This window comes from Somniosus microcephalus, chromosome 14 (assembly GCF_052327205.1).
Source record: "Somniosus microcephalus isolate GS21.2 chromosome 14, FLI_Smic_1.0, whole genome shotgun sequence".
NCBI classification, from domain to species: Eukaryota; Metazoa; Chordata; class Chondrichthyes; order Squaliformes; family Somniosidae; genus Somniosus; species Somniosus microcephalus.
Genome location: NC_141000.1, coordinates 126,648,156 through 126,663,142, shown reverse-complemented (window position 1 = coordinate 126,663,142; position 14,987 = coordinate 126,648,156). Strand labels below are relative to the sequence as shown.

General features: G+C 52.1%; 1 protein-coding gene across 12 annotated transcripts in view; it reads right to left on the bottom strand.

Annotated features, from left to right (window-relative positions):
* The window catches only part of robo2 (roundabout, axon guidance receptor, homolog 2 (Drosophila)), a 1,120,123-nt gene that overhangs the window by 81,962 nt on the left and 1,023,174 nt on the right, over positions 1–14,987 (bottom strand). For all 12 annotated transcript variants that reach the window (XM_086007303.1, XM_086007302.1, XM_086007300.1 and 9 more), the window contains 3 exons: positions 10,019–10,190; positions 8,679–8,870; positions 6,866–6,892 (listed from right to left, as the gene is read on the bottom strand). In XM_086007303.1, coding sequence (XP_085863429.1) covers positions 6,866–6,892; positions 8,679–8,870; positions 10,019–10,190 — 391 coding nt within the window. The remainder of the gene's footprint in view (positions 1–6,865; positions 6,893–8,678; positions 8,871–10,018; positions 10,191–14,987) is intronic.

The window sequence follows — 14,987 nt, the reverse complement described above, 5'->3', positions numbered from 1 at the left end:
ATTTGGAGAAACATGCAAGAGGAAAGTAAACATAAAATATAAAAGGAGTCGTATTTTAATTATATCTGGTGTATTTTATGATCATTAAGGTGAGGGAGCAAAGTGACACATTCCACTCCAGGCATCATTTGTCACTCCCAGGGCAGGTACAGCACAGGTTAGATACAGAGTAAAGTTCCCTCTACACTGTCCCATCAAACACTCCCAGGGCAGGTACAGCACGGGTTAGGTACAGAGTAAAGCTCCCTCTACACTGTCCCATCAAACACTCCCAGGGCAGGTACAGCACGGGTTAGATACAGAGTAAAGCTCCCTCTACACTGTCCCATCAAACACTCCCTGGGCAGGTACAGCACAGGTTAGATACAGAGTAAAGCTCCCTCTACACTGTCCCATCAAACACTCCCAGGGCAGGTACAGCACGGGTTAGATACAGAGGAAAGCTCCCTCTATACTGTCCCATCAAACACTCCCAGGGCAGGTACAGCACAGGTTAGATACACAGTAAAGCTCCCTCTACACTGTCCCATCAAACACTCCCAGGGCAGGTACAGCACAGGTCAGATGCAGAGTAAAGCTCCCTCTACACTGTCCCATCAAACACTCCCAGGGCAGGTACAGCACGGGTTACATACAGAGTAAAGCTCCCTCTACACTGTCCCATCAAACACTCCCAGGGCAGGTACAGCACGGGTTAGATACAGAGTAAAGCTCCCTCTACACTGTCCCATCAAACACTCCCAAGGCAGGTACAGCACAGGTCAGATGCAGAGTAAAGCTCCCTCTACACTGTCCCATCAAACACTCCCAGGGCAGGTACAGCACGGGTTAGATACAGAGTAAAGCTCCCTCTACACTGTCCCATCAAACACTCCCAGGGCAGGTACAGCACGGGTTAGATACAGAGTAAAGCTCCCTCTACACTGTCCCATCAAACACTCCCAGGGCAGATACAGCACGGGTTAGATACAGAGTAAAGCTCCCTCTACACTGTCCCCATCAAACACTCCCAGGGCAGGTACAGCACGGGTTAGATACAGAGTAAAGCTCCCTCTACACTGTCCCATCAAACACTCCCAGGGCAGGTACAGCACGGGTTAGATACAGAGTAAAGCTCTGTCTACACTGTCCCATCAAATACTCCCAGGGCAGGTACAGCACGGGTTAGATACAGAGTAAAGCTCCCTCTACACTGTCCCATCAAATACTCCCAGGGCAGGTACAGCACGGGTTAGATACAGAGTAAAGCTCCCTCTACACTGTCCCATCAAACACTCCCAGGGCAGGTACAGCACGGGTTAGATACAGAGTAAAGCTCCCTCTACACTGTCCCATCAAGCACTCCCAGGGCAGGTACAGCACGGGTTAGATACAGAGTAAAGCTCCCTCTACACTGTCCCATCAAACACTCCCAGGGCAGGTACAGCACGGGTTAGATACAGAGTAAAGCCCCCTCTACACTGTCCCATCAAACACTCCCAGGGCAGGTACAGCACGGGTTAGATACAGAGTAAAGCTCCCTCTACACTGTCCCATCAAATACTCCCAGGGCAGGTACAGCACGGGTTAGCTACAGAGTAAAGCTCCCTCTACACTGTCCCATCAAACACTCCCAGGGCAGGTACAGCACGGGTTAGATACAGAGTAAAGCTCCCTCTACACTGTCCCATCAAACACTCCCAGGGCAGGTACAGCACGGGTTAGATACAGAGTAAAGCTCCCTCTACACTGTCCCATCAAACACTCCCAGGGCAGGTACAGCACGGGTTAGATACAGAGTAAAGCTCCCTCTACACTGTCCCATCAAACACTCCCAGGGCAGGTACAGCACCGGGTTAGATACAGAGTAAAGCTCCCTCTACACTGTCCCATCAAACACTCCCAGGGCAGGTACAGCACGGGTTAGATACAGAGTAAAGCTCCCTCTACACTGTCCCATCAAACACTCCCAGGGCAGGTACAGCACGGGTTAGATACAGAGTAAAGCTCCCTCTACACTGTCCCATCAAACACTCCCAGGGCAGGTACAGCACGGGTTGGATACAGAGTAAAGCTCCCTCTACACTGTCCCATCAAACACCCCCAGGGCAGGTACACCACGGGTTAGATACAGAGTAAAGCTCCCTCTACACTGTCCCATCAAACACCCCCAGGGCAGGTACACCACGGGTTAGATACAGAGTATGTTGTGAGCGGAGAGAAACTCGGAAAAGCAAAAGTGATATTTGCTTGAAGATGGCGTTGGTTAAGTTCTGCTTTGATAGGGGAGGAGATGCAGCGATTGTCTGTCTCATCCTCAACTATCTACAAGATGCACTACAGCAACTCGCCAAGGCTTCTTCGACAGCACCTCCTAAACCCGCGACCTCTTCCACCTAGAAGGACAAGGGCAGCAGGTGCATGGGAACACCGCCACCTCCAAGTTCCCCTCCAAGTCACACACCATCCTGACTTGGAAATATAGCGGCCATTCCTTCATCGTCGCTGGGTCAAAATCCTGGAACTCCCTCCCTAACAGCACTGTGGGAGTAGCTTCACCACACGGATGCAGCGATTTAAGAAGGCGGCTCACCACCACCTTCTCAAGGGCAACTAGAGATGGGCAATAAATGCTGGCCTTGCCAGCGAGGCCCACATCCTGAGAATGAATAAAAAACAAACCGACACAAAGGGGTATAAATCTATCTTAGCCAGTAGCATAAAACAGGTGGCTGATTCGCCGAAGGCAAATTCATGTCCCAAATACTCCCGGCAGGGAGGGGGAGGGGGGGGTGCGGGGGGGAGAAATTCGACTTGGCTGGAGATGCAAAATGGGCGGTACCGCATCTGTCGCCTGTTAAGCGCCCCGCCTGATTGCACAGGATGTGTAACGGGCGCCCAATGCGATACTGCCCGTCGTGTGTCCAAGACCAAGTCGAATTTCAACCGCCTCCCCGCCATTCCCCCCCACCGCAGTTTTGAGTGGCACTTGATCATTGTCTTGCAGTGAAAAATACATCAAATACTGAATGTAGCTGGCTCTAAAAAAAAACAAGTTTCTTTTATTAAAAATGTTGTTTTTCCGCCATTCCAAACAAGTGGAGAAATACCCGGAGAGATTGCAATATCCTGGCCAGGTAATCTGTTGGCTAAATCAGATCTGTGGCTTCATTTATTGAGCATTAGCCTTAGGGAGATAAAGAAGACAGCATAAAAAAGCCATCAGATCTCCGCAGGAGCCTGTGAGTAATGATTTACAATTAGTTTAAGAACAGATTTACAGTGCAAGTGCTGGCATCCGAGCTGGCTCGCTGGGTTCACTGAAGCTGCTTTTGTGAACATTAGGAGACGGAGGAGACCCTTCAGCCCATCGAGTCTGCTCCGCCATTCAATCAGATCCTGGCTGATCTGCACCTCGACTCCACTGACCCGCCATTGCTCCAACTCCCTTAATACCCCTACACAAGGAAAAGTCTTAGCAAACTCAATGCTGAAAACTACAACTGACCCCCAGCATCCACAACCTTTTGATGGGGAGGGGGGGAGAGAGTTCCGGATTTTCATTGCCCTTTGTGTGAAAAAAGTGATTCCTGATTTCACTCCTGACAGGCTTGGCTCTAATTTAAAGATTCTGGTCCCCTTGTTCTGGATTCCCCCAATGAGGAATGTTAGTGTTGGGGATCAGAACACTTTCCATTTCAGGCACCCAGGCCTAGAAATTCAGTTTGGGGCGCCCAGCTCGCCTGGGCGCCGGAATTACCGCTGCGCGCGGAGCCACTTGCGCCAGCGGGATATTCAGTTTCAGCGCCCCAAGTGGAAGCCGGCCGCTAAACAAGGGTTTCGGCGCCCAGCTTGGGGCGCTGAAACTGAATATCGGCGTGCAAAGTGCCGCAGCGCCACCCGCTGCGGCATGGCAGCCTGCGGTACTGCAGGCCTTCCTCTCACTCTTAAGGGGGAGGTGCCTGCAACAGCGCGATCCCCGCTCACGAGTGCCGGCAAATGAGCCCGGCACCAAGGAGAAGTGCCGGGCTCTCTGGAAACAGCCGGCAATGCTGCGGGGGGGGGGTGGTGTAGGAGGCCGGGGACGGAGGTGCGGGCAGGCGGCCGCCGAAAAAGCGGACGGCCGCACCTCCACCTTAACTCGCCCCACTACCGGCGCAGGGGAGGCGGCAGCAACCAAATATGGCCATCGGGGCGATAGCGGGGCGCTGCGCACACCGATGACGTCATCGGTGGCGGCGCAGCGCTACTGGCTAACGCCGCCATTAGCGCCCCGCTAAATATCACGGTAGGTTTGCACAGTGGCGCAAAAGCCCTCTTTGGGCGCAAACTGGTGGCGCAGGCCACTGAATTTCTAGGCCCCAGTGTCAGCATCAAACACTCCCAGGGCAAGTACAGCACGGGCTAGATACAGAGTAAAGCTCCCTCTACACTGTCCCATCAAACACTCCCAGGGCAGGTACAGCATGGGTTAGATACAGAGTAAAGCTCCCTCTACACTGTCCCATCAAACACTCCCAAGGCAGGTACAGCACGGGTTAGATACAGAGTAAAGCTCCCTCTACACTGTCCCATCAAACACTCCCAGGGCAGGTACAGCATGGGTTAGATACAGAGTAAAGCTCCCTCTACACTGTCCCATCAAACACTCCCAGGACAGGTACAGCATGGGGTAGATACAGAGTAAAGCTCCCTCTACACTGTCCCATCAAACACTCCCAGAGCAGGTACAGCATGGGGTAGATACAGAGTAAAGCTCCCTCTACACTGTCCCATCAAACACTCCCAGGGCAGGCACAGCACGGGTTAGATACAGAGTAAAGCTCCCTCTACACTGTCCCATCAAACACTCCCAGGGCAGGAACAGCACAGGTTAGATACAGAGTAAAGCTCCCTCTACACTGTCTCATCAAACACTCCCAGGGCAGGTACAGCACGGGTTAGATACAGAGTAAAGCTCCCTCTTCACTGTCCCATCAAACACTCCCAAGGCAGGTACAGCACGGGTTAGATACAGAGTAAAGCTCCCTCTACACTGTCCCATCAAACACTCCCAGGGCAAGTACAGCACGGGCTAGATACAGAGTAAAGCTCCCTCTACACTGTCCCATCAAACACTCCCAAGGCAGGTACAGCACGGGTTAGATACAGAGTAAAGCTCCCTCTACACTGTCCCATCAAACACTCCCAGGGCAGGCACAGCACGGGTTAGATACAGAGTAAAGCTCCCTCTACACTGTCCCATCAAACACTCCCAGGGCAGGTACAACACGGGTTAGATACAGAGTAAAGCTCCCTCTACACTGTCCCATCAAACACTCCCAGGGCAGGTACAGCACAGGTTAGATACAGAGTAAAGCTCCCTCTACACTGTCTCATCAAACACTCCCAGGGCAGGTACAGCACGGGTTAGATACAGAGTAAAGCTCCCTCTTCACTGTCCCATCAAACACTCCCAGGGCAGGTACAGCACGGGTTAGATACAAAGTAAAGCTCCCTCTACACTGTCCCATCAAACACTCCCAGGGCAGGTGCAGCATGGGTTAGATACAGAGTAAAGCTCCCTCTGCACTGTCCCATCAAACACTCCCAGGACAGGTACAGCATGGGGTAGATACAGAGTAAAGCTCCCTCTACACTGTCCCATCAAACACTCCCAGGGCAGGTACAGCATGGGGTAGATACAGAGTAAAGCTCCCTCTACACTGTCCCATCAAACACTCCCAGGGCAGGCACAGCACGGGTTAGATACAGAGTAAAGCTCCCTCTACACTGTCCCATCAAACACTCCCAGGGCAGGAACAGCACAGGTTAGATACAGAGTAAAGCTCCCTCTACACTGTCTCATCAAACACTCCCAGGGCAGGTACAGCACGGGTTAGATACAGAGTAAAGCTCCCTCTTCACTGTCCCATCAAACACTCCCAGGGCAGGTACAGCACGGGTTAGATACAAAGTAAAGCTCCCTCTACACTGTCCCATCAAACACTCCCAGGGCAGGTGCAGCATGGGTTAGATACAGAGTAAAGCTCCCTCTGCACTGTCCCATCAAACACTCCCAGGGCAGGTACAGCACGGGTTAGATACAGAGTAAAGCTCCCTCTACACTGTCCCATCAAACACTCCCAGGGCAGGTACAGCACGGGTTAGATACAGAGTAAAGCTCCCTCTACACTGTCCCATCAAACACTCCCAGGGCAGGTACAGCACGGGTTAGATACAGAGTAAAGCTCCCTCTACACTGTCCCATCAAACACTCCCAGGGCAAGTACAGCACGGGTTAGATACAGAGTAAAGCTCCCTCTACACTGTCCCATCAAACACTCCCAGGGCAGGTACAGCACGGGATAGATACAGAGTAAAGCTCCCTCTACACTGTCCCATCAAACACTCCCAGGGCAGGTACAGCACGGGTTAGATACAGAGTAAAGCTCCCTCTACACTGTCCCATCAAACACTCCCAGGGCAGGTACAGCACGGGATAGATACAGAGTAAAGCTCCCTCTACACTGTCCCATCAAACACTCCCAGGGCAGGTACAGCACGAGATAGATACAGAGTAAAGCTCCCTCTACACTGTCCCATCAAACACTCTCAGGGCAGGTACAGCACGGGTTAGATACAGAGTAAAGCTCCCTCTACTCTGTCCCATCAAACACTCCCAGGGCAGGTACAGCATGGGTTAGATACAGAGTAAAGCTCCCTCTACACTGTCCCACCAAACACTCCCAGCCCCTCCCCCTCACTGGGTGACCCCGTGCAGCCCCTCCCCGGGTGACGGGAGGCTGCGGGTGGTGAAGGTGAGATGAGCATGCGGGGGAACGCAAGCCGCTCGTTATCTGGTTCCGCTACGACGGCATGCAAGAGACGGACAAACGGACAGTACCTGCCGGGGTGAAGGTGAAAGACTGGACTGCAATAAAGAACAAAAAGAAGACAGAGAAGATAGTGAGTCACAAAACAAAAGAAAATAAAAGCAACCAATCGCAAGGCACTAACGTCCGCAGGCACACCGTTATTGGTGGCTGGATCCCAGCAGCTGTCCAATCATTAGCAAGTGACATGAAAAAAAACACCAACGGACCAATCAGAGGTGAGAGTGAGGAAGGCCGCAGTTTGCAAAGGGTTAGTTGAGAGAGAGAAAGCAGGGCAGAGCGCTCTACGAAAGGTTCAGCTAGCAAGTCTGGTGGCGCTCCCCTTCACAGCGAGCAACGCTGGCAGCACCCCCGCGAGGACCGCCCAATGCAACACAGGCCAAACCGGAGACTCACCCGCCCTGTACCAGTCGGTGCCACACTCAGCACTGCACGCACCGACTGAGCCATCCTTGCCGTGCCTTGTCAATAACAGTGGCCTAGAAATTCAACTCGGGCAAAGCAAAGCCGGCGGCATCAGATCGGCTGCCCGTTACAGGCAGCGTCTGGTGTGCAATCCATTGACGTAAATGGAACTGTTGCGTGGATGTGAAAGTACAAGTTGCATCTTCTAACCTGGTGTGTAAGTGGATTATTGCAGTGCCTAGCGACACGGAGAGATGGTAGAGCAGTTTCTTCTGCTGGCATGGTGTGGCAGTGCCTGCTCCTATTCCTGGACCTCTTTAAGGGTTGAGGAAGACACTCTTTGCATTGTGTAAAACCAGGGGAGGGATGTCTCTTTTCAAAAAAGGGCTTGTGTTCTTGCACACGACCGGTAAATCGCAGATTTACAACCCAGCTGGTTCGAGCAAGCACGGAGATACGAGATGGGTTAGCTCTCTCACTCGTGACTGAGGAACGGAGGGGTTCACTTTCACCGCCAGGGCTTGGATGGTGACCTGGCGCGGTTGCTCACCCACCCCTTGCAGGACCCGGCCAATTTTCATCCCCTGGTAATCAATGCGCTGAAAATCGTGCCTCTTCTGTAACGGGCGGTAATGCACTGGAGGCGGAAATGACGCCCCAGTGGCGCGCGTTGAGCAAATCGCCGTGAAGCGAGTATTGTGTGCAGTTTTGGTCGCCTTATCTGAGGAAGGATATTCTTGCCATGGAAGGAGTTCAGCGAAGATTCACCAGGCTGATTCCTGAGATGGCAGGAATGACGTATGAGGAGAGATTGGGTCGATTGGGCTTGTACTCGCTGGAGTTTAGAAGAATGAGAGGGGATCTCATTGAAACTTATAAAATTCTGGCAGGACTGGACAGACTAGATGCAAGGAGGATGTTCCCGATGGTCGGGGAATCCAGAACCAGGGGTCACAGTCTAAGGATAAGGGGTAGGCCGTTTAGGACAGAAATGAGGCGGAATTTCTTCACCCAGAGAGTGGTGAACCTGTGGAATTCTCTACCACAGAAGGCAGTAGAGGCCAATTCATTAAATATATTCAAGAAGGAGTTGGATATATTTCTTAAGGCTAAAGGGATCAAGGGGTATGGGGAGAAAGCAGGGACCGGGTACTGAACTTGGATGATCAGCCATGATCGCATTGAATGGCGGCGCAGGCTCGAGGGGCCGAATGGCCTACTCCTGCTCCTATCTTCTATGTTTCTATGTTTCTATGTTTCTAAGTGTGGCTGCCCGCTCTCGTGCACAGCCGTGCTTGCAAAAACGCATTCCTGAAAAAAGCGACCCAGCGTTCCCCGCGTCCCCGTGATTGGGGTTTTCCCAGCGGCTGCGCGGTGCCCCACCACCGCCCCCCCGCCCTCCGCCCCGCCACCGCTCACCTGCGTAGTTGCTGAGCCCCTTCCTCTTCTTCCGCCGCCAGTACAGCCAGATGCTGAAGCCCATCAGGATGACCCAGCAGGCTCCCCCGATCCCCGCGATAAAGGCCGGCTGCTTCACCACGTCGGTGATCTGCTCGGTGATGCTGTTGTTGCTCCCGGGCCCAGTCATGAAGATGTCGTCACCCCGACCCCCTGCGGAAAGGACATTCCCTGTCGTTTTCCAACCATTTTCAGCAGAGAATTAAACAACCATTTGGAGGTGCCCCTTTGTACCACTGCGTTTCTGCCGACATGAGAGTACGGCAAAAAGAAATAAATCATGGGCAGTCCGCCAACATGTTGCCGAAGTTGCTTTCTCACAACTAGAGGACTGACATGACCTTTAACTCCATGAGTCCGGGAAATAAAATTTGGAGGGATAAAACCAAAGGGGTTGTTGTATTCGTATCTTGATGCTCTTCCCTTGGACAATAGTAGTGGGAGGACTCGTGGGCTGAGTAACAGTCTGACAGACTGCGATGTGAACACTCACAGTGGATAGGAAGGACCTATTTCCCTTAGCAGAGGGGTCAATAACCAGGGGGCATAGATTTAAAGTAATTGGTAGAAGGATTAGAGGGGAGTTGAGGAGAACTTTTTTCACCCAGAGGGTGGTGGGGGTCTGGAACTCACTGCCTGAAAGGGTGGGAGAGGCAGAAACCCTCATCACATTTACAAAGTACTTGGATATGCACTTGAAGTGCCGTAACCTACAAGGCTACGGACCAAGAGCTGGAAAGTGGGATTAGGCTGGAGAGCTCTTTTTCACCAGAGACTCGATGGGTCGAATGGCCTCCTTCTGTGCCGAATATTTCTATGATTCTATGATTCCACGGCCGTAACCGTTTTTCTCCAAGTCCTATGCAGTGGGAGGGTGTTATGGGAATCCACAGCCCGTATGATATAGAGAGGGACCACACCCAAACCCACTGGATGCGAATATCCCAGTGGCGGCTGAAGGTACGGCCGCCAATGGTGGAGTGACAGAAATCGGGGACGCTCAAGAGGCCAGAACTGGAGGAGCGCAGAGATCTCGGAGGATTGTGGGGCTGGAGGAGGTTCAGAGAGAGGGAGGGGCGAGGCCATGGAGGGATTGGAACGCGAGGATGAGAGATTTAAAATCGAGGCGTTGCCGGAAAGGGAGCCAATGTAAGCCAGCGAGCACAGGGTGATGAGGGGTGAACAGGAGTTAGGATACGGGCAGCAGACGAGCTCGAGTTCACGTCGAGGGGGGGCAAGACTCATAGCTGACGCTCGCTCTGCCTCGGGGCGGGGGAATGGCGGGTCAGAACAGAACTCACCGATGACGATGGGCTGCGGCTCGCTCTTCACACCGACCCCGGCACCGGTGCTGGCAGCCACTTGGACTCGGTACTGGACGCCGGGGAGGAGTCCACCAATCACCACCGAGCGAATGGCAGCATCCACCGTCTTGTTGATGTGAAACCGGGTGGCGTTGCCCAGGCACCAGATCTGTCAGCGGGCGCAGAGAGGAAAGAAAGAGAAGAACGTTACAAGGCGACGAGTTGCTCCGGTTGCTCAGTGTCGCAATCTCATCGGGTAAAAGAAGGATGAGAGTAGACCATTGACCTTGTCGATGCTCACCCAAACCATTGCTTGACCAGCAAGCCAGAGGGGTACAGTGGTGCTGTGATTATGTCACTGGACTGGCAATCCAGAGGCCTAGACTAGTCATTTTGTTCTAGATTGATCGAGAGAACGTGAGCAGTTTGAGAATTTGAATTCAGTTTCAAAAGAATATAGAGAAATAAAAGGCTGTTTATATATTTGTTTATGGGGTGTGGGTGTCACTGACAAGGCCGGCATTTATTGCCCGTCCCTAGTTGCCCTTGAGAAGGTGGTGGTGAGCCGCCTTCTTCAACCGCTGCAGTCCGTGTGGTGAAGGTACTCCCACAGTGCTGTTAGGGAGGGAGTTCCAGGATTTTGACCCAGTGACGATGAAGGAAGGGCCGATATATTTCCAAGTCAGGATGGTGTGTGACTCGGAGGGGAACTTGGAGGTGGTGGTGTCGGTAAAAGTGACCATGAAGCTGTCGGATTGGCGTGAAAACACAACTGGTTCACTCATGTTCCTTTAGGGAAGGAAGCCTGCCGTCCCTACCCGGTCTGGGCCTACACGTGACTCCAGTCCCACACCAACGTGCTTGACTCTTAACTGCCCTCTGATGTGGGCCTAGCAAGACACTCAGTTGTATCAAACTGACAGCAACTAGGGATGGGCATCAAGCAATGACCTTACCAGAGACGCCCACTTCAAGAGAATGAGTTTTTAAAAAAGATGGTGGAAATTAATTCTCTGTCCTGCCAACTGCTGTTAATGGCCGCTTCCTCATGGGGGCAAAAATACCAGAAATAAAAAAAGTAGTGGGGAGAAACGTTAGGAAATTGCCACCCAACTCCCTAAATCAATCGAGCAAGGTGCACAATATCAAGGTGACCCAGGATACATCAGCAGGTGTACTTGAACAAACCTCTCCTCCGCTCAAGCATTGAATCGTACCTTTACAATTCCCTTTAAAAGAAGGAAATCTTCACAAACACGTTTCGCCGTGGTTATGCGTTATTATTCTGGTGGCGAGATTATTAAACGGGAAGTTGGGATGAGGTGACTGTCGACTCAGTAACCTGTGGAGTCGGATTGGGCGGGTGTGGGGTGATAGCGAGCGCTCCTGCTCCTCCTGGCTCCGCGGCAACGATTACTAATGGGTTTTGTTGTGATAATGTACTTATATTTCATTGGGGGGGCCACTGACTGCCAACCAATGGGACCTAAAGCAGGCGTTGGGCCAACTCATTTACATACACAAGAGTCTGAACGCCTGTTTTAGGGGGCCACCCGGGACGCCGGCAAATCCACCTTTACCAATACGGCGGTGCCCGTAACAGAGCCGCATGTTGGGATATAGGAGCCACCACCCGAAAATTGGTCCTTATTGCACCTGGTTTACCGCCTGGAAAATGGGTGCCATGAAGACCAAGTTCTACCACGCTGTGTTCGTTGGGGTTGCACTGATGGTCTTTGACAGTTCTTGTTAATCCCCAATTTGTTGTTTAATAAAAAACTAATAATGGGCAGTGGATTAGACACGGGTTTTTTCACCTGTGCGTCCTTTGACTGCAGGCCTGGGCAGACACAATCTGCTCAACAAATACAAAAGCTCTCCTAATTGGCTGCAATTTGTCAACCTCATTTAGAGAGGTCGCAGGTTCAGAAAGGAAAAAATGCCATTCTGTTGCAGCAAATCATGCATTGTGGAGATTGTGATTAATGGGAGAGTGTAGAGGGAGTTTTACTCTGTATCTAACCCGTGCTGTACCTGCCCTGGGAGTGTTTGATGGGACAGTGTAGAGGGAGCTTTACTCTGTACCTAACCCGTGCTGTACCTGCCCTGGGAGTGTTTGATGGGACAGTGTAGAGGGAGCTTTACTCTGTACCTAACCCGTGCTGTACCTGCCCTGGGAGTGTTTGATGGGACAGTGTAGAGGGAGCTTTACTCTGTATCTAACCCGTGCTGTACCTGCCCTGGGAGTGTTTGATGGGACAGTGTAGAGGGAGCTTTACTCTGTATCTAACCCGTGCTGTACCTGCCCTGGGAGCGTTTGATGGGACAGTGTAGTGGGAGCTTTACTCTGTATCTAACCCGTGCTGTACCTGCCCTGGGAGCGTTTGATGGGACAGTGTAGTGGGAGCTTTACTCTGTATCTAACCCGTGCTGTACCTGCCCTGGGAGTGTTTGATGGGACAGTGTAGAGGGAGCTTTACTCTGTATCTAACCCGTGCTGTACCTGCCCTGGGAGTGTTTGATGGGACAGTGTAGAGGGAGCTTTACTCTGTATCTAACCCGTGCTGTACCTGCCCTGGGAGTGTTTGATGGGACAGTGCAGAGGGAGCTTTACTCTGTATCTAACCCGTGCTGTACCTGCCCTGGGAGTGTTTGATGGGACAGTGTAGAGGGAGCTTTACTCTGTATCTAACCCCTACTGTACCTGCTCTGGGAGTGTTTGATGGGACAGTGTAGAGGGAGTTTTACTCTGTATCTAACCCGTGCTGTACCTGCCCTGGGAGTGTTTGATGGGACAGTGTAGAGGGAGCTTTACTCTGTATCTAACCCGTGCTGTACCTGCCCTGGGAGTGTTTGATGGGACAGTGTAGAGGGAGCTTTACTCTGTATCTAACCCGTGCTGTACCTGCCCTGGGAGTGTTTGATGGGACAGTGTAGAGGGAGTTTTACTCTGTATCTAACCCGTGCTGTACCTGCCCTGCGAGTTTCTGAAGAGGAGACAGTTCTGTTCCCCAGCATTAACTTTCCTCACTTAGATGAGCACAATAAAATGACAAAAAACAAATGCGAAATGAAAACGTTTGTTCAGCATCTTGTGGGCAATAAAAGCTGAGGATTTGCTTAATTAGCCATTACATGGATCTCGAGACTGCTGCTGATTAATGGCGTGGTCTATCCTGGCTCCCTTAGAAAACGAGACATGATGCATTAGTCTGAATCCTACAAGGTGCGAATGAAGTAGAAATTTGTCCTTTTGCCGAAACAAGCCAGGACACTGTGAACCATCACACCCACACACTGTACAACTAGATTGATTCCTGGGATGAGAGGGTTGTCCGATGAGGAGAGATTGAGCCGATACTCTCTGGAGTTTAGAAGAATGAGAGGTGATTTCATTGAAACATATCGGGGGAAAAATTCGGTATCGCCCCACTTGGGGCGCCATTATCGGCCGTGCGCAAAGTTTAGCGCCTGGCGCTAATTATTGCCTCCGATGGTAAACTTGGCTTTTATCGCCCCTGGAGGTGATTGGAGCGCTAAATCAGACGCTTCACACCTGTCTTAAGGCGCAAAGGCCAGGGAGCGAGGCGCTACCTCACGGCGCTGGCGAAGCAAGGAAGGGCAAATCAAAATGAACCTGCAAAGTGCTGCTCAGCACCCAAAACTCCTTCACACAGCGTAGAATCTCTCCAGAAGTCTCTCTCTCTCTCTCTCTCTCTCTCTCTCTGACTGCGTGGTGCAAAAATGTCACCAACAAAAAAAAAGCAGGAAGCGGTCGCCTTTAAATAGCGCTCCCCTAGTCCCTTCCTGACTGCAAAACGCTCCCCTCAACCTGTCGTTGCTAGCGGCAGGCGGTAAGTCAGGGGACGCCACTCAATATCTGGTCCCGGGCGCTACCGGGGCGTTGCGCACTTGACTGACGTCACGATCTGCCGGCGCAGGAGATCGTGGCGGTAGTGTTTAGCGCCGCCGCAAAATGTCTAGTTAATTTCGCGAGCGGTGCAAACATCGCCGCGCCCGTGTGCAAGTTGCTTTGCGCCCCATTAGCGCCCTCTTAAGGCGCTAACGAGAGGCGCAGACAACTGAATTTTTCCCCCATAAGGTTCAGAGGGGGATTGACAGGGTAGATGCAGGGAGGATGTTTCCCCTGGCTGGAGTGTCTAGAACCAGGGGGCCTAGTATCAGAATAAGGGGTCGGTCATTTAGGACTGAGATGAGGAGGAATTTCTTCACTCAGAGGGTGGTGAAACTTTGGAATTCTCTACCCCAGAGGGCTGTGGAGGCTCAGTCGTTGAGTATATTCAAGACAGGATCGATAGATTTTTGGACTTCAGGAGAATCAAGGGATATGGCGATCGGGCCGATGAATGGAGTTGAGGCAGAAGATCAGCCATGATTTCATTGAACGGCGGAGCAGGCGCGAGGGGCTGAATGGCCGACTCCTGCTCCTATTTCTTATGTTTTTATTATATCACACACACACAGTACATTACTGATAGGTACACTTAAAGAGCCACCTACAACAAGTTCGCCCCCCAATCTGTGCTCACTTGGCTGGTGTCATCTAGAGCAGGCACTGGGGTGTGACCATTGACTCGGTGACCCCCCAGTTAGGGAAGGCGGCGGGGTGGAGAAGAGCCAGTTTCCCCCTTTAATTACCACCCAGTGATCTATGCTGTGAACATTGGGCGGGTGGAGACGGGTCAGCTGTGAAGCCCCCCACCGTCGGATAGCTTGCTATCACCTTCTACCAAATCTCACCCATGAAGAATGGGTGTTGGAGGCAAGGTATTGGAGAGTTGCGGGCATCCGAGAATGTACACCCCAGCCTTCAGGCAGGGGGGGGACGGGCGGGTGGGTGGGGGTATAGCGGGAAAACAGAACGTAGTAGGGGGTGAGGAATGTCGCACCTACGACGCACTACGCGCAACAAGACAACTGACCAGGCCTCCGAGGGCTCTGGGTT